The sequence below is a fragment of the Pollachius pollachius genome (genome assembly GCF_949987615.1).
Source record: "Pollachius pollachius genome assembly, chromosome: 2".
Taxonomy (NCBI): Eukaryota; Metazoa; Chordata; class Actinopteri; order Gadiformes; family Gadidae; genus Pollachius; species Pollachius pollachius.
In genome coordinates, this window is record NC_136935.1 from 6,181,976 (window position 1) to 6,201,276 (window position 19,301).

General features: G+C 51.1%; 1 protein-coding gene across 1 annotated transcript in view; it reads right to left on the bottom strand.

Annotated features, from left to right (window-relative positions):
* LOC307070823 (signal-induced proliferation-associated 1-like protein 2) overlaps positions 1-19,301 on the bottom strand; it is an 86,165-nt gene that overhangs the window by 40,075 nt on the left and 26,789 nt on the right. The window contains exons 2-8 of the mRNA XM_079729495.1: positions 15,357-17,139; positions 11,039-11,172; positions 9,062-9,250; positions 3,742-3,916; positions 3,024-3,127; positions 1,307-1,464; positions 46-622 (exon numbers count right to left, since the gene is read on the bottom strand). Of these exons, the coding sequence (XP_079585621.1) occupies positions 46-622; positions 1,307-1,464; positions 3,024-3,127; positions 3,742-3,916; positions 9,062-9,250; positions 11,039-11,172; positions 15,357-16,884 (2,865 nt within the window). The 5' untranslated portion in view covers positions 16,885-17,139. The remainder of the gene's footprint in view (positions 1-45; positions 623-1,306; positions 1,465-3,023; positions 3,128-3,741; positions 3,917-9,061; positions 9,251-11,038; positions 11,173-15,356; positions 17,140-19,301) is intronic.

Below are 19,301 nucleotides of genomic sequence, written 5' to 3' on the forward strand. Positions count from 1 at the left end.
AGCGTTGAAATTGAATTAAGCAGCACAACATCTCCAGTGTCTTACCTCCAGCCTCTGGACCATTTCCCTGATGTCCTCTCCGCAGTTGTCGTGTGCCGACAGCATGACGCACTCGCCCCGCTCGTAGAAGATCTTAATGCTCATGACGCCCGAGGTCCAGCCGATCACATCGCGGCAGGAACAGTTAAAGACCACGTTTTTCGAGTCCTCCTCGATGAGCACGATGAACTCGTTGGAGATGCCCAGCAGGCAGTCCACGTCGGCCGACTGACCGAAGTCCCGGGCACGAACGCTCCACGTTATGGCTCCCACGCTGAACAGGTGCGCGTCCTTCCTGGGCTTGGCCTTCTCCTTTTTCTTGGCCCCCAGGGTGATGAAGCTGAACTTGACGGCCGAGTCGATGGTGGCCGTGCTGACAAAGTTCTCAGCCAGGTCCTTCAGGTACTCCTGCCTGGTGCGCGTGGCCATCGCTCGGAACTTCTCCGACTTGTGAGCAGCGTTCTCTCCGTTGATGACCTTGGCCAACAGGAAGTCCCTGAACACGGCCGACTTGGGGAAGGTGACGCTCTTCGGGATTGGCGGCCCGAAGGGGGGCACGTCTTTCGACCTGGAGACGGCCACACTGGAGAGAGGAGAAGGGGGAGAGGAAGCAGAAGGAGAGTTGTGACCAGAGGTGCCTCTGTTCCGACCGCAGAACAGGGATTCAGGTAATAAGCGAGCTAAGAGACAGATTCAACTATTCATTTTATTGGATTGTGTAACTGGTGGCTATTGGAAGGGTTTTTAACTCGTATGGCTTCCGGGGGGGGAATAGATTAGAGCTAGGCGAGGCAGACAGAGCGGAGCCTCAAAGCGGGGACTCATATCTTTTCCGGAGCCTTTTAAACTTCAAATAAACACTTCACTAGTGAGTCATCACTGGTAATTTGAAGGTGTCAAAGCAGTAAAAATACATCAAGAGACACTTTGGACACGCCCTGTCTAATATGAAAGTCATGAAAGTCACCATTAACTGTATTTTAGGAGATTTATGCGTTGCACAGATTTTCTCCTCAAATGGGTCTCATTCATACCCTTTTGTACAAGGTTTATTTGAGGGTTGCGAAGAAAGTGTGCTCAACTCAGTCTAGAAGGTTGAAAGGTATTTGTATCAAAGCCAGTGAAATAGGTGTGTCATCTGGATCTCCAAATCTCCATTCCACCTCCGATTTGTATGATGATTAATTTTGTGTACTCTCTTGCCCTTAATCAAACTTTTACCTTCTCACCGACAGGCTATGGAGGCGTGCGCTGTGGTTCCGCTCACCTGTAGCAGACGTTATCAGTGCAGGGGTTGTGGACTTTGACGATAACAAACACATGCTGGAAATGCGAGCGGATGTTCTTGGGCGTGAAGGGGAGAGCTCCGGGCTCCTGGAACACGATGGTGACGATATCGTTGCCAATGTGCCGCTTCCGCAACAACTGGGAAGTTCGGAGAGCAGGGGGGGAATCAAAGACATGCCATTGTTAGAGCACCGGGGGAGAGTAAACAAATGAAGACAAAGATATGCACAGACGAAAATATTTCAGGGGAGATTTCCAGGTATCAAGCAATAATAAACCATTGAAGTGTAGACAGTAGAGAGAACGGGATATGGAGCGTTCATGAAAATACCACGGTAAATAAAAAGCTTCCCGACACTGCAGCCGGAGACAATAAAATACATTTCATTAAATGCTACTCAGACAAAGGGTAAGGAAAGCACAATCAAAAAAAATCAGTCGAGAGACTTATGAATGCAATTTCTAGGCTGTTAATTTTGCACTATGAAAAACTTCACAAAAAAATGAAGGAACATTGACATGCCTTGCCAAATGTCAAATTCCATACTCTAATTAAAAAAGTCACGGATAAAGTATTGTCTCCCCGCGGCACATCATTTGACCCCAAGAGCTGTTGCTAAGGAGCAGGGCTCAGGCAGCTAACGAAGTGAGTCTGTGGATGGAGAAGGCAGCAGTGGACCGGGAAGGCCAAAGCGAGGCAAAGGGTGAGCCAGAGGTTGAGGGTGCAGAGAACCACTAGCCCGGGGGATTTTACGGAAAACCAAACAGGCAATTTAACAACAAATTAGGGTTAAAGAAGAGAGGCTAATCCTAACACTGCCAATCAGTGACCTCGGTGGTAGATCCTGACCCTTTATAAAACCAAAACACACTTTATTTGACCAACTGCTTAAAGATATTTGGTAGAAACATGCTGCGATGTTGAGTTGATACACCACAGTTTTCTTTTCGGATCGGCACTTTATTATCCATCCAACTTGGTAGGAAAGCGCTCCTTCTCCATGGCAGCATCAGATCACTAAGACGAGGAACTCCCGTAATCTGGGATTTACTGGCCTTCACTTACCAGCCACTGGATCCAATTAATCCCCCTGGTTTGACGAGACAGACACAGAGCCCTGTCTAATACCGAGAACAAGAGCCAACTCCTGGGGATGCGCTGATTAAAAAGCGACTACGGGTGGGGGGGGGGGGGGGGGGGGGGGGCGCCGTTGCCATGGCGATGCTCTCGGTTATGTCTGATAGGTCATTACCGGTGCGAGATGAGTCTCCTGGGGGGGGAGAGTGGCAGGGGACCGGGACACGTCCTAAAAGGAAGCTGCTTACTGCCGCACCTAGAGCGACGTGTGTGGTCGTGGGGGCGAGGTGGTGCGTGGTGGGGGTGATGGTGGTGGTGGTGGGGGTGATGGTGGTGGGTTGTGGTGGATGGGGTGGTGGTGGTGGTGGAGGTGGAGGTGGAGGTGAAGGTGGTGGATGGGGTGGTTGGGGTGGTGGATGGGGTGGTGGTGGTGGTGGTGGTGGTGGTGGTGGAGGTGGAGGTGGAGGTGGTGGTGGTGGGGTGTGGTGGTGGTGGTGGTGGTGGTGGTGGTGGATGGGGCGGTGGTGAGTGGTGGAGGTGGTGGTGGAGGTGGTGTTTGGTGGTGGTGTGTGGTGAGTGTTGGTGCTGTGCGGCTGTGACGTAGGTTTGCTCCGCTGACCTGTTGCCGGTTGTTGGGGGTATAGGGGAGCAGGGTGGAGACATGGAACATCAGCTCGTAGTCCTTGTAGGTGGTGTAGAGTGACTGGGTCCCGGTGGAGTCGGCTGGAAGCACAGGGAGGAAACACGCGTTCGTCACCGGAGAGAGCCGTCAGCGTGTGGGAGGGAGGATGTATAGCGGTACGGGGCCCAGCCGTTGCAGGGAGCCCGCTATGATGTATTATGGCAATGAATAAACACAATAGGAGCGGGCCGAATGCATCCGCACTGAAATTGGCTGCAGAGGTAATATATAAGAAAGAGGCTGTATCTCTGGCATTTCATTTTCAATATATGTGTGTGTGTGTGTGTGTGTGTGTGTATGCCTGCCTGGCTGTGTGTCTCTTTCTTGTTGCCCTGCTGGGTGTGTGTGTGTGAATGTGTCACCCTCTTATTATCCAGCAGTTTTTTTTTATGCATCTCACTCTTGTTGTTCAGCCGAGTGTGTGTGTATGTGTTTGTTTGTTTGTGTGTTTGTTTGTTTGTTTGTTTGTGTGTTGTTGTGTTTGTGTGTGTGTGCTTGTGTCTCACTCTTGTAGTCCAGCAGTGTGTACGTGTGTGTGTCTGTGTGTGTGTGCTTTGTCTCACTCTTGTTGTCCAACCGTGTGTACGTGTGTGTGTGTGTGTGTGTGTGTGTGTGTGTGAGTGTGTGTGTGTGTGTGTGTGCGCTTGTGTCTCACTCTTGTTGTCCAGCTGTGCCCGGTACTTGGAGAACCCTTTGAGGCGGACCCTCTGCCCCAGCAGGTCCAGGAACTCGTCCAGGGCCGGGCCGGGGCCCTCGTTGTTGTACATCTCCTCCTCCGTGCTCTGGCCCGCCTTGCAGTACAGGACCCCCACCTTGTGCTGGAAGCTCAGCTGGAAGCAGGGGGGAGACGGGGGAGACGGGGAGAGACGGAGGGACAGTCAGACCACAGGCTACCAATCACACAGCCTCCTTCTACCTGGATGCTCACGCTGCCTTTCCCAGCCCCCCCGCGCTGGTTGGGAAAAATTAGTTTTTTCAGAACATATTAAAAAAAAAGTCAAAAAGAGTCATGCGCGCAAAACACACACACGCATAAATCTTTACATAGGCACACATGTGCATTGACACACAAACACACATGCACACAAAATACACTCATAAAAACACACACACAGACTGAGTGACCACCCTGCACACACACACACAAACTCACACAGATGTGCATTGTCACATGCGCGCAAACACGCACGCACACACACACAGATATTTTTAGATCGACACACACGCACACACACGCAAAAACACATGCATTCACACTCATAAGATCACACACACACACACACACACACAGACTGGGACCACCACAGAGTGACCACCCGGTTGGCTGTCGTCTATATTCCATCCGGCTGTAGCTCTCATGAGGGCTTTCATGCCCGCTTGGGCCGACCGCGCCGCAACCCTCTTCTGCTGAGGCCGGGCGAGGGAGGACTGGGAGGAGGGCTGGGAGGAGGACTGGGAGGAACGCTCGCCGCTGGGCCGCATGTTAATCAACCTTAGCTAATTACGGCTGTTCAGGAGCAGGTGCAAAGCCACTGGGGACTGAATTCCAGACGTACGGCTGGGTTCACGCCGGATTAGGGGGGAATACTATATAAGCTCACATCAATGGCAGGAAAATCCTATCTTGGAAGACTTTGGTAAACAGTGCTTTTGGGATTGTATTTGGGTTGCTTCACGTTTTTGTTTGTCTTGTACCGGTTAAAGCGCCGTTCGGGGACAGAGCGGTGTGTGGGGTGAGATGAGTGCAGAGTACGTGATTTAAATAGTTGGGACTTGTTCGAGAGTTGAGTCGAGGGCTTCCGCATGCAAAGCGGTTTGCTGTGTTTAGATAATGGCCTGCCCCACCCTGGGGAAAACACAGACTAACAACCCCCTTCCTTGAAAACAGTACGACTTGGCCTGACATTTGGACGGAGCTAAAGCATCTGGGAGACACTCATTTACCATGCACGACGGCGTAACTTGTTTTTTTCGTTTGCTGAAATATGGGCACATGAATGTTTCACCACTCGCGGCTACCCGACGCCGGATGAGGAAGACAGTTAAAAAAGGACAGAAAAGAGAAAGGGATCCTGTCCACACCTGTTGCCCCCGCCTTCTTAACAACCACTCTGCATCTTGACACGGCTGCTTCTGTCAGGACGGAACGGCTTTGTCACCGCGGAGAGGAAAAGCTCCCCAAACATAAGCCATTGACTGAAACAAATTGGAATCGCTAGGGCAATCTCTCTGCCTTATCCCCCCCCCACCCTGCCCCCCACCCCCACTCCTTTACAGGTTAACAGTTCCCTGGCCAGCTCCTGACACCGTTGTCATGGTGACGCCCGCCATCAGGCCCAGCGCACTGTGCTTGGGCTCCTGTGGTGACTAAGTGCCATTAGAACATCACGCCCTGTCGAAATGGCACCGGTGTGCGGTGATGTCGCTTGCCCTAGAACCGCGTTATACTGGCTCACTTAACCCCCTCGCTCGGAGTCACCCACTGGCCGACGACCATCAATTACTCCACCGGCCAAGCTGGTAACTGCTTCCCGGGGTCTGGGAATCATCCGGTTTGACATCGAGTGACATATATAGCAGGAAGGGGAGAGGAGTCATATTTCTGAGATGTGCTTTTGTGCTTCCCTGATTGCTTTTTTGTTTAGTTTGAGTCGGTGTTGGCAGGCCAGGAAATGGACCGGAGATGGAAGGCTGAGGCGATGTTTGCAAAGACGCTCCATCCAACATCTAATGCGGATGCTAGGGCTGGCCTTTTAGTCATCAAGCAGACACTTTTTTCCACATAAGTGCAGTTAGATACAGGATGGGCGTGCTTGTAGGCTGAGACATGAGGGAATCAAACCCAGTGTCTTTCCAAGGAGGTCGAGTGGGTTGGCTGATAACTGGAAGGTTGCTAGTTCGACCCATATTAATGCTTTCCATCTACCATTCATTTACACACTATACTAGCCCGGACAGTTCTGAAGTGATGGATGACCAATAAGATCGGTTCGAGACGCTCATGCTCTTCTCTCTACATCCTTACCCGCTGGTGCACTCCGTCTTTCCCTGCTCTTCCTCACCTCACCACTTGGGGCAGCTGAAGCACGCTACGCTGATTCTTTTGGACCCACAGAAAGCAAACGACGGCAGCAAACGGAGGAGGAAAGAGAGCTAACGAGGGGAGAGAGAAACGGGGACAGCGGGGCCTCCTGGAGAGCCGTGAGACAGACCTGCGCATGGAACAGCAGTATAACCGAACCCCGGGCGTTGCCCTGCATCACCGGGACATCTGTTTGCACCGCAGGCTCCTATACACAATGCTTCACCTCTCCCAGACAGAACTCGGTAGAACCAGAGTGTCTCGCTTTTGGTGAGCGCATTGTGAAGAGTTATACAGAGCCTTTCTAACCAGTGGCCACTCAAAGCGCTTTACAATATTGCCGTAACATTCACACATTCATGCACACATTCAGACACTGTCAGTGGTGTCAACCACGCAAGGGCGACAGCCAGCTCGTCGGGAGCAGTTAGGATTTCGGTTTTTTGCCCAGGGACACCTCGACAGTCAGCTAGGAGAAGCCGGGGATTGAACTAGCAACCATCCGGTTATCAGCCAACACGCTCTATCTCCTGAGCCACATGCCGTCCAGAAAAAGATCCATAAGGCTCTTTTGTGGGGCACGTGAGAACGAGAAAACGTACTTCCCCACGAGGTGTCAGTGGGTTAATCCTGACGTTATGCAGGCGAGGTAGGATAAGTATTTGGCTTAAGGGAGCACTGATTAAGCTCTGTAATATCAATGCTCGTGGGGGGTAGAGACTAATCTCAGGCACCTGCCAAGGGGAACCATTCAGGCCTCCATCATTTCCCCCGTTTGGCTTATCTGATTCCGGCAAAAGGAAAAGAAATGAACACAAGAAGGCCTGTCTGTCTAACGTCATTGCATTTCATTGTCATGTTCGTTGTGTTTTGGTATGCTCTCCTCGGCTTGGACACGAATAGAGACACTCCTGTTTAATTGGCTTCTTTTTTAAGGAGTTAGCGTTACAGTCCTGATTTGAACTGGTCATCATCAAGGTTTGATTGGCCGCCCTAATGCAGTTCCCAGTCCATTCACACTCAGAGAGTTGAAGCAATCAAAAAGGGCAGCAGGGCACCGATGTGAGGGGTGATTACAAAAGCCTGTTCTTTTTGGACTGTGTGTGCGTGTGTGAATGCGTGCGTGTGTGTGTGTGCGTGTGCGTGTGCGTGTGCGCGTGTGTGTGTGTGTGTGCGCGTGTGCGTGTGCGTGTGTGTGTATGTGTGAACGCTGGTTTATGAAAGATGTTGCGATCGCCCACTCAATCTCTCGCCCACCGCAGGGGGCTGGTTCTCTTCCGGGAAGAAGCTGAACATTATGGCCGTGCATGCAGGCACGGAGAGGGGGGAGTCTGCCGCACACACACTGAGCACTTCTGAAATGAGGCTTTTCCACCCTAAAATACTGTTCCAGGACACATCTTCTCTCCCGGCACTTAAATCCTTGCTCCTTCTCCCTGCTCCGAAAACAAACACATTACAGGGCCGTTGATTGAACTTGGCCAGGCTGTGTGTTATTAAAACATGAGATGATTGAACTCTAGATATTTGTAGCGCTGTGCATTAATGATTCTTGCAGAGGCAGAGCAAAAAATAACATCCAAATATAACATTGTACTCTAGTGGCCCTTTGGCCCTAAGAGCTATGCTGAAAACAACCCAAGTTATTCCCACAATGTTTGGCCACAGTAAGATGCTTCTGTTTATATCACGCTCTGTAAAGAGACAACCCACGTAGGAAAACCTTCAGACCTCGACCTCCCTTGCTTCTTTTGTGTGTTTGTGTTTGTAGATGTGCGTTTGTCCGATCTTTTGTCCCGAACACAAAAAGACACACAGTTGTCTCCATCCCACTTCAACCCAGACATATCCCTTGCCGGTTAAAAGGATGAGCTCACGCTAACACACACGCCATTACATCAATAACAAGGCCATTTTCTAATAGCCAAGACTATAGCGATCGCTACTTGGCTTGCTAAAACCCTTTCCTACTTCGTGTTTTCTTTAGGGGCCTGATTAATGGGCTCGAGATTACATGTTGAAGCCTTTTACTTGGTACAAGAACACGGGGACTCAAATCAATAATACCGATTTCAGTCTAACGGACATAATGAAATATGACAGCCATGGCCATCCGAGCGTCCACACAAAGAAAATCCCCCACTCCGAGATGAAATAAGTTGTCTGGCAAGTTTCTGCCCGTCGTCCTAGCGAGGAGAAAGAAAATCAATGAACCCCCCTGGGAGTCTGAATCCAGATAGATTTTATTTACGTGTAATATCGGCTTCGCTGTGCCCCCGTGCGGAAGACAGTGAACTTTTAAAGTGGTGTTGACAGGCATTCCATGGAGAGCTGTGAAGCCGCGGGATTTGATCCGGCGCTGCGTGTGGTCACGGCACTGATGTGTGGTCCAGGTGAAGCCATATGACGCTTGTGACACAAATGCTGCAGAGGTGTCAGTGAGCAAAGGCACTAGAATCTCCTAGAACTGAGGTTGGACACCATGGCAACCGAGGGCTCCAGTAGAGTTAAGATACATGGAATAATGGACCGCGTTTATATAGAGCTTTCTTGAGCTCTCATGACATTCGAAGCACTTTAGAATCAGTGACTCACATTCCCCCATTCATACGCACACACGCAAGGCGACAGCCAGGTCGTCTCTAGATTAGTAAGGGTTTGGTGTCTTGCTTAGGGACACCTCAACACCTGGCCAGGCAGTGCCAGGAATTGAACCGGCAACTTTGGGGCACCAAACCAGTGAAGAATGTACCAATGGCAAATCACAGTAAAAAAATCCCACTTTAAAACTTCAAAACCAGGCCACCAAGGCAGGCTGTGCGAACGAGCGTCGCCGCGTTTACCATCGTCCCGGTACCCATCGCCCCAGCAGCCACCCTCCTCCGGTACTCACCCCTTGCTCGTCCAGTTTGAGGAGCTGCTCGGGCACCTTGGGCGAGTTGAGAGCCAGCCTCAGGCAGGGGATGTTGAGCTCGGGGACGACGTACTCCAGCACCTCCTTCAGGGGCAGCCCCCGCGTGGTGCCGTGGCGGGCCGTGGACGGCACCGCGTCCTCCAGGATGGCGCCGCGCAGCGTGGTGAGCTGGGGAACAGAGTCACGCTATTCAGCCAAGCACGTCCATTTGTACGTTGCCATAGGGTACGCGGACGCGACACTGCCCGGGATCATTCCCCCTGAAGGTATGAAGCTCTGGGGGGAGAAGGGGAAGGGGTTTCGGCTATACGCGTGCACAGAGGGCAGGACCAGGCAGACGAAAGGTTAATACGCTTTCGTTGCGCATCTGAATTGAATGCCACAATTGACGTGAACAGATCCATTACCACTACCCCCCCCGGTGGGGCTACATTAAGAACGCGCCCGCTAAATAATTGAGACGGGTAAAATGCAGGAGCAGATGTTAAGTAGTGTTTTAGCATTTAGACCATTAGCATGCCAGTAAAAAGTTGATACAGAGAAGGGTCTGAACCTATCCGCAACCCCCTTGGCGTGCATTTACACAAATAAAGCCCCCATTTTGTACTGCCATCTGCAAAGCCCAAGGGTCATGGAAGAGCGAACAGCCGAAGGCTCTTTGACGGTGACGCACGCGGGTAGAAACCTTTCTAATCCCGTCTATCTGGGGAAGGGGGGAGGGAGGGAGGGGTATGCGTGTGGGAGAGCAGGAGGGAGGGCGGGTATTAGCAGGAGAAGGTAGAGAAGGAGGCAGAGGTGAGGGTCAACCGTGAGACGCTTCATGCAAGCGGACCTTGTGTATATTGACTGAGGAGCAGGAGCATTGCTCGCTGTGTGTGTGCTACTTGCATGACCCAGATACGTTGTCCCGTCGGGGGAGCGATGCGCCTCCGACCGGGAAGGCCATTTGGTATCAGTAACAGTTTCCTGCCGGCTGCATCTGTCGCTGAATTATTTAGGAGACCGCCCAACGTCGATCGATGAGAGCTTTTATTTTTTGGTAATCTGGACGACCGTGGTTGAGGTTTGACTGTGTACCTCATTTTGATTGTTTGGTGTGTTTGTGTGTGCGGATGTGTGTGTGTGTGTGTCAAACAGGGTTTTTCCAAGTACCATCGGATAGACTGCATCAGCAGCTTGCATGACTGGACTTGGCTTCAAACCCATGACTCTGTGAGTGTCCTCTGGGCGGGTTGGGGAACAAAGAGCAGAACAGCGGTGCGCCCCCCCACCCCCACACACACTTGTTGTTCCAAGAGCCTTCTCCAACATTGCTGCGCTCTAGTCTTGCATGACCGAGCTTGGGGACCACAGTCACCCAGTAGTGAGCGGCTAAATGTGACTGCACAACGACGAGGGAATGAGTCCCAGTCTTTAAACACTGCCAGGAAGCATCGGTTTCAGGGAGATTCAGGCTTCAGCAGAGCTTGGTGTTATTGCTTTTGAGAAATATCTAGCTGATGTTGATATTTTATTTCGTTTTTTTTTTAACATTTACATTTAGCAGACGCTTTTATACAAAGCGACTTACAACGGTTAATACACACACTTTGACACGCCGACGGTGGTGTGAACCACGCAAGGCGCCAGCCAGCTCATCGGGAACAGTTAGGGTTAGGTGTCTTGCTCAGGGACAGATCGACACTCAGTCGAACTAGCAACGTCAACCGGCTGTACCTCCTGAGCTAAGCCGACCCCCATGTTGTATGTTGTATGTTTTTTAATATATAAAATTGAAACAACATTACGAATTACCGGTATATGTCTTTATGCATTCAGATAGATTTGTTTACATGTCAGATTTTGAATCGAGTCTGCATGAAACACGCTCAATAAATCAAACAAGGTGACTTTTTCCGACACATTCTCACAACGGGGGGGGGGGGGATTAAGAGTGAGACGCGGGGGTGTGCTCACCTGGCTGGTTCTGAAGGTGACCCGGTAGTTGTACTGCATCCCCTCCTTCTCCTTGCCCTCGTCCAGCTTCTCCCTGCGGATGCTGACGGCCACTGGGCCCAGGTGTTCGTCAACGCCGAAGTAGTTCTGGTGCTCTGCGGACCGGAGACGAGGCCCACAGCGAGCAGACAGACCATGAGCAACACGCTCCCCAGACAGAATGACCTTGCGCAGGTGATTGTGCAATTAAAATGTAAATATATACAGGCTCGTTTTGCATATCGTGCTTGTTATCTAATAATTGACTGGAGATATTCTGGAATCAAATGCAAAATGGAAAACGTGTCGGTAATGTGAAAATGTGATGATCACTAAGTAGAGATAATCGTTTGGTATTTCATAAGCTCAAGGAATATGATCACACCCCAACAGTGATATTCAAAATGCTCGGTAAGCTCAGTTCCTGAAATTAATTTTACGAAGATCCCGAAACAGAACAAAACATGTTGGACAAGGCTAAATAGGCTCTGTAAAAAGCTATTTTGGTTCTCTAAGGCCCCACTGGAAAGCTTATATTTCTCTGCTGCTCAGTGTATTAATCTACTCAATAATCCAATAAAGTGACCATGCATTGGGATGGGCTGTGTCTCTCTGAATAGTGAAATCATAGAGATTCTAGACATAAATCTCCTCCCTCTCGCTTTGTGAGGGAAATACAATCCAAATCTTATGGCTTTTTTTTATTTGACTTAATGACGACGTCAGTTAAGATTATGGATTTATGACTGCATTCACAGTATTACCAGTAACAAGATGTCACATCAATTTCCGGGCCCAGGAAAATCTAATTTCTCAGTTTGACATTAGTATTGCAGTCATTAATATGTAGTAAGTACAACCCAAACAATGTACTTGGCGTGATAATAAATGCATATATTTTACATCCCATCATGAAACATCTCCTAGTAAATACATAAGTGGGGAAATAAATGAAAGAAAGAATGCGTGAACAAAATTATCTTTTGGGAAAACGGTTGAAACGTGCAACGACAAACAATATGATAACAGGAGACGAACAGTCAACAGAGACGCTGCCTGCCCCTGTCTGTTTATGTGTATTGTGTCTACGGTCTGTTGACACTATGCCTTTGGCGTCGAAGCGAGGGAGGGGGAGGGAGGGAGGGAGGGAGGGAATGAGTGAAGGAGGGAGGGAGGGAAGGAGAGAGGGAGGGAGTGAGGGAGGGAGGGAGGTAGTGATGGGGGGAGGGAAGGAGGGAGGGAGTGAGAGAGGGAGGGAGGGGGAGAGGGAAGGAGGGAGAGAGGGAGGGAGGCAGTGAGAGAGGGAAGGATTGAGGGAGGGAGGGAGGGAGGGAAGGATCAAGGGAGGGAGGGAGGGAGGGAGGGAAGGAGTGAGGGAATGAGGGAGGGAGGGAGGAAAGGATCGAGGGAGGGAGGGAGGGAGGGAGGGAGGGAAGGAGTGAGGGAGGGAGGGAGGGAAGGATCGAGGGAGGGAGGGAGGGAGGGAAGGAGTGTGAGAGTCAGTGAGTGAGGGAGGGAGGGAGGGAGGGAGGGGAGTGAGAGAGGGAGGGTAGGGGGTCCTTGGATTTGCACACACGCAGCAGATCTTGAGTAAACAGCCCCTGATCCACAGGACCAGGGATCCATCCATCAAACAAAGGCATACCTCCTAGGGACCTCCAATTCCAAAACACCTCCGACATGTCCACAGGACAGTGCCGCCGCAGAGGAACTGGCCTGTTCACACACCGGTCGGAATAACCATGAAATCGACGTGCGGGTGATGAAAAATAGATGTTCTCCGACCAGAGAAATCTGAGCAAAACTACGTATGGGCCGCTAGACTTATCAGGCGATGCAGGTCTGAAGGGAAGCACTCTGTGAGACAAAGGGACACGGGAATCTGAGGACCACCGTGACACCATAACACCTGCGGGGCCGCAAGGCAGATGGCAGATCGTGGGAGGAATGCCTGTGGCCAACACATTCTTTCACTTTCACACACCTGTTGGCCTTGGGGACTGGCTGGCATTGTAGGCGAATGGATGGCTTTAGTGTTTAATTGAGTGTCATATCGGGTGGCATGATATCGACAGCACTGTTACATGTGTGCGGTCACTGGCTAAAGTCTGATAAAGACATTCATAGGATTTGGCCTTTGTTTAGATTTGTTTTTCTGTCTCCACTTTCAAGACTATTTTTTTTAATACAAGGTCATATTTGGTTCACAGAATCAAATCAACATTTTAAATACATTTACCTATATATTGGCCGAGTAATAAATACATTGAGGTCCTATATGTGTTTTTGTGTGTGTGTGTGTGTGTGTGTGTGTGTGTGTGTGTGTGTGTGTGTGTGTGTGTGTGTGTTTGCAGAAGGTTTAACTAGATAACTAAGCACTCATGATGACAGGGAAGGATAAGAGTTCAGCCAAACAATGGGATCAATGTTAGCATGGACAATAAAAGCCTGCCATTAAATGATGAGTTACTGTCCGTTGTGTGTTTGCATCTGTGTGTGTGCATCTGTGTGTGTGCATCTGTGTGTGTGTTTGTGTGTGTGTGTGTGTGTGTGTGTGTGTGTGTGTGTGTGTGTGTGTGTGTGTGCGTGCGTGTGAGTTTTATGTGGGTGTTTTATGAGTGTGTCTGTGATTGTTTGTTGATGACCGGCCGCCTCTTTAATAAAACACATTGAAGCGACCAGTATAGAGGAAAAGGGCACTGCTGCACATTTCCATAAGAGAACCTCTCCTTCTCAGAGGTTACATCAGTGCAAGTCGTTTCAATTATAAATTGACCTGCATTCCTGTAGATGAAGTGATTAAATATGTGATGGGGGAAACCAAAGAGAACGGCAGAGGCTGTTTTAGTAGCCGAAAGCTTTTCTTAGAGTGTCAAGTGGAAAATCAAGCTTAGCTTCCGTGGGATGCAAATAGGGCTGTAAATAATTTGCCCGATGCACTGAGCTCACCAACGCATCCTAATACAAGCCGAGCTGCGCTGTAATTGGCTCATTCTTTATGACAGGAGCCGTTAAGACACAAGTGGCTTCCTGCTCAGTCACAAGGCAGTATGTTTAAATGTGTGGCAGTGTGCTCAGGAAGTTCAGGCATCCCATCCCATAAAGTAAAAGGTGAAACAGCTGCTCTGGTCTTAGTGTGTGTGCGTGTGTGTGTGTGTGTGTGTGTGTGTGTGTGTGTGTGTGTGTGTGTGTGTGTGTGTGTGTGTGTGTGTGTTTGTGTGTGTATGTGTGTGTGCATGTGTGTGTGTGTGTATGTGTGTGTGTGCCTGTGTGTGCATGTGCATGTGTGCGAGTGTGTGTGCTTGCGTACGTGTGTGTGTGAGTGCGTGTGCCTTGTGTGTGTAGAGCGGGGTGTTATGGACGGGTAATCCAATATGCTGAGAGCGGCAGCAGACAGAGACTATGGACAGCGGGGGGGGGGGGGGGGGCGGGGCGGGGACAGGGCAGCATTATGTGCTGATGGTCCGGCGGCCGGCCTGGTGTTTCCACACACCAAGGTGCTTTAATGAGGAGCGCCGGGACTTTGACCGGGCTCTGCTGCTGACCCGGTGGATTCAGGGGACACGGTGCCCCCTGGGAAACAGCTGCAGCACAGACACACACACACAAACACACACATGCACACACACATAGACGCACACATGCATACGCACACACACACGCAAGCACATACACACACACACACACACACACACACACACACACGCACGTACAGACACGCGCGCACACACACCTCCAAGCATCTCACATAACTATTCCAAGCTTTTCCAGAGGACAGGGCAATATCGCAAATCCAGTGTCAAGCTCAGGAAGTGAAACCCATATTCAGACACCCAACACAGCCGCTCTATTGTCCCGGATTCCCTTTTCATGTATCAGGCTCAGCAGAAAGAAACCGGACGTCACACTATCTAGGGGCCCGTTTGAAAAACACATAGTGAGAGCTGGGCGAGGCTTTATGGAGCAGGGCTGCCTGCGCAACTGTTTCAATTTCAACTGTTTAAACGGTAAAATGTCCTTATGATTGTTTTCATTTCTGAATAAACGATCATCCCTTCACTGCCGAAACGGCTCCTCATCACTGTTGGACATTTTCTTTCGTCAATGAGTCAAAGTCCGGTGCAAAAAGTCAAACTTATTTATGCTTTTATGCACTGTCAAAAAAGCACTGGAAGAATGAGCGCGAACAGCCTTAGCATTGTCTGAGACAAAAAGAGGTTTGGCTTGGCGATGACACTCGTGCTCTACACGGTGTTAGCCTCTCAGGATGGCATTCGAGACCCAATTGATATCAACCTACCTTTCCCGTAGAAGAACTTGTGGTAGTAGTACGCCCCCAGGTCGATGTGCTCGATGATGTAGCGCTTGACCTTCTCCCTGTGGATGGGCTGGTTCTCCCGGGGTACCTCCAGCACCGACACCCCGGCGTTGGTGCAGTGCGAGCTGAGGGACGACTCGAAGGAGCAGCTCTCGCCCCCGCCGGTGTAGTTGGCGCTGTTCGCCCTGGACAGAGAGATCCTCCTCTCGCCCTCGCCGCCGATCTCGTTGCGAAAGTGCGTGCAGCTCAGCACCAGGTAGTTGCTCTTCCCGTCGCCGTCGTCCGTGTCCAGGTTCTCCTTCGGGTTCAAGTCCTCCCGGCTGCCCAGGGGAGACTCGAACATGCCCGCGTTCCCGCCGCTACATCCCGGGTCGGGGCCCGCCGCTCCGACCACGGGGCCCCCGGACCCTCCCCCCCCACCGGCCCCTCCTCCTCCTGGGCCACTGCCCCCCCCGGCCGAGGCGGCCGACGCCCCGGTCGTGGTGTTCTTCCTCTGGCTGAGGTTGGCCCTGTTGGCCACGGCCTCGCTGATGTTGAAGAGCACGCTCTGGACGTCGTAGTGCGAGAAGCACTTCTGGAAGCTGAGCGGCCGCCGGTCGTCCTCCACGGACAGCCGCAGGGCGTCGCTCTCGCTCTTGATCGTCCGCAGCTTCCGGAACAGCGAGGTCTCCGAGGTCTCCGACTTCATCCGCCGCATGAAGGACTTCTCCCGCTCCCGGCTGTACAGCAGCGAGCTGTCGATGTAGTCGTAGCCCGAGATCTGCACGATCTCGCCGCGGGCGATCTGGGCCGCCGTCTGCAGGCTGGGGGAGAAGGCGGTGTCGTAGCGCAGCAGCTCGGGGAAGCCCAGCGGGGGGGCGGCGCCGCGCTGGTCCACGGGGTCCGCCCGGTAGCCCCGCAGCATGCTGAAGAAGCCGTCGGCGGTGAGGCCCTGCCGGTCAATGGAGGACGTGCTGCCGTACTCGCGGTGCAGCGAGGCGCCCGTGTTGGGGTTGACGGCGTTCTGGTCCATGATGTCCTCCGAGTCGATGTCGCTGATGGTCACGTCGCTGTTGCTGCGCTGGCGGATGGGGTGCAGCCCCCGCAGCGGGGAGTGGCTGAGGAGCTCGCTCAGCGTGTACTTGTTGTCGCCGTAGTCCGGGTCCAGGACGATGGGCTCGCCCTCCTCCAGGATCTCGCCGATTTGGTCCTGCTGGCCGTTGGCGAACGCCGGGATCACGCTCTGGTAGTTGGGGGAAGGCCTCCCGTCCCAGCCCTCCTTCTTCGGGGGCCACTCCGTCGCTCGGGCCCTCACGCCCATCTTAGGCATGGCGGGGTTCCCGTTGGACTTGCCGAGTCCGTCGGACTTCCCCTGTGCGCTGGAGGACCCCGGGGCCATGCCCCCGTTCAGGGCCTTGAGCTTCCTGCTGAACAGCTCATCAGACTGCATGGCTCGGCCGTAGTCTTCTGGGCTTCCCACAAATCCCACAAGGTTGGATATGTCGTCGGACACGGGGCTAAAATAACTCATATCCCACCGGCGACGGACCCTCGGTGCATCAGACACTTGGGGGCCGTCTTCATTACATGATGTGCGGCGCTCAGACACACAGAGGGGAGGGGCCTCTTCCCAGGGTCTCTGAAGCGACCGTCATCTTAGCTCAGAGAAGGCTGCTGTACTGACGAGGTCGCAGGCAGCATTAACGATGCCGAGGGCCACGGCAGGGGGACTCACAGTGAAGTGTGGCTCACAGCTAATTCAGGAGGACAACGGAGGATGCTGGAGCTGCAAAACAAACAAGATAGGGAACGACGTTAGGATACTGTACCAAGCAAGCCTTTTAAAATAGACCATGCAGGCAGAGGAGGAAGCATTGACATTATATATGCCTTCCCTCGACGGGATCGCAATAAGTTCAGCGGCAAAATTGATCCATTACGGGATTAGGATTTTCATTCCCTGTCCTTTAGGAGAATATCAAAAGGTTATGGGAGGATATTGTGGAAATACCAAAAGGTCATTCAAGCACGTATTGGCTAAATAGGGCTTGGGTTTGTGTATGCCTATGGATACGGCCATGGAGTGTTGGAGCATGTAATGTTATGGGTTTATAATGATAGTGGTGTATGTATTTGTGGGTGCTGCCAACCAGAGTGGAGCAGATGGTGATGGAGCAAGTTGCAGCAATGAGAGGCAGATGTTCAGCTCAACTGTTTATATGTAGCAAGAAGCTAATCCAACTGCTTATAGTATTGTCTCGCCTCACATGCTATACAGAAGGAATATGTTTAGGGCGTATTATCAATTTAGGAGGCAGCATGTTTATTGTTGTGCACTCAACCGACGACAGCCAATGCCGAAAGCAATCGAGGTGCTAAAAGACTAATAACAATGTCCCCTTCCCAAGCTGAACGGTATCTTGTTTCCTCATGCGAGTCACTTTGTACGACTACATTATATTTATGAGAAGAGAGCTTTTACAAGGAGTCATTCCACCACAGTGAGCGGTGGAATGACTCTTACAGCCTCTGACTTCCTGTGACAAAGGCCTTTACAATCAACCGCTACACCCTTTGAGACAATGGGCTATGGACTGAGGAAGAGGGGGACACCCTTGGTGGTCCTTGAGGAGCGTCTTCTTACTCTCTCTCGGGTAACTCGCAGTGTTTGATGCAAGCAGCTAACTCGCATTGATTCCATTTTTGCCAATAACCAGTGTCCCTTTAGATGAGCCGTCTGCAAAGGTGGGCCATGAAGAGGTGACTGTGGTCAACTGTGTTAAACTTATTTAGAGAAATGATGGATTGAAAGCAAAATAACCACGAACACCTTGTGTGCAGCAAAATTATGGAAATTATGAGATAGCATCTTTACTCTTCTTCATTTACAGTACAGTGAACTCACAGAAAGAGTGTCACATTACACCAGAACACAACGGAAAACCAAACGAGGCCGGAAGCTAGGATTGGGTTTCTGTACAAACGTTTACCTGCTCTGAGGTTGATGACATGATAACCTCAAAATGTATCGCTACAACCAAATGTTAATCGTAACATGTGATCCCCATTTGATATTCTCAATAAATTCCATACATCCTACAGCAAACCTACACTCAGCCACTCATGTTTACGGGATGCTCTGATAAGATACAACATGACCTTGCTAGCGAACAGATCTGCTCCCCCATCGCCGCGGCTGCGTGGCAGGTCTCGGCGCGGTGGACTCGGGACCTTTCTATATTGACCTAAATTGCTTTTTCTTGTTCCTAGGAGGGTGGCCGTCTGCCTCGTCTCTCCCGGGGAGGCAATCTGCAGATAACCTCGCGGGCGATCAAGGCGAGCAGACACGTCACAGAAAAACAAGCACACGGAGCTGCTTCCATTTTGTTTTGATTTGCCTACCGTTGGGGATGGTGTCCCTGGGTTTAATGCTCCGTGTTTTAGGTCTTTAATAACAGAGAGAGCCAAGGGGGCCGGCCACCCATGTTTGTCCGGGTGACCATGACATGACTCAACACTAGTTTTGAGACAACTGGGGGTCATGTTTACATGTCTGAGTCGTTTACTGCGAAGAGAGGAAACAGAATGGGATGAGAATGTGGGCAAGATCAAGATTAGCAACGTGCCAGACTACACAAAACACACACATGGGGGTTGATGTGAAATATCCAAATAACTAAATTATAACCACTGCGCTAGGGCTAAACACTGACCCAAATCGGTGGAAATAAACCAATAAATGTCATCTCAGCTGTGTCCGCTCTTGCTGTAATACTCTCGTCGCTCCTCCCTGGACTAAGCCAAAGTATTTAAGAGAAACAAGGGTCTAGTTATGAAGATGTGTTCCTCTCTCACTGAGCTGCTTGTCTGAAGTGACAGGATAATTTGCACAAGGCTCTGATGAGTCAGGAGGAATAATTTGATGTCACGTGAATACATAATGTGGCG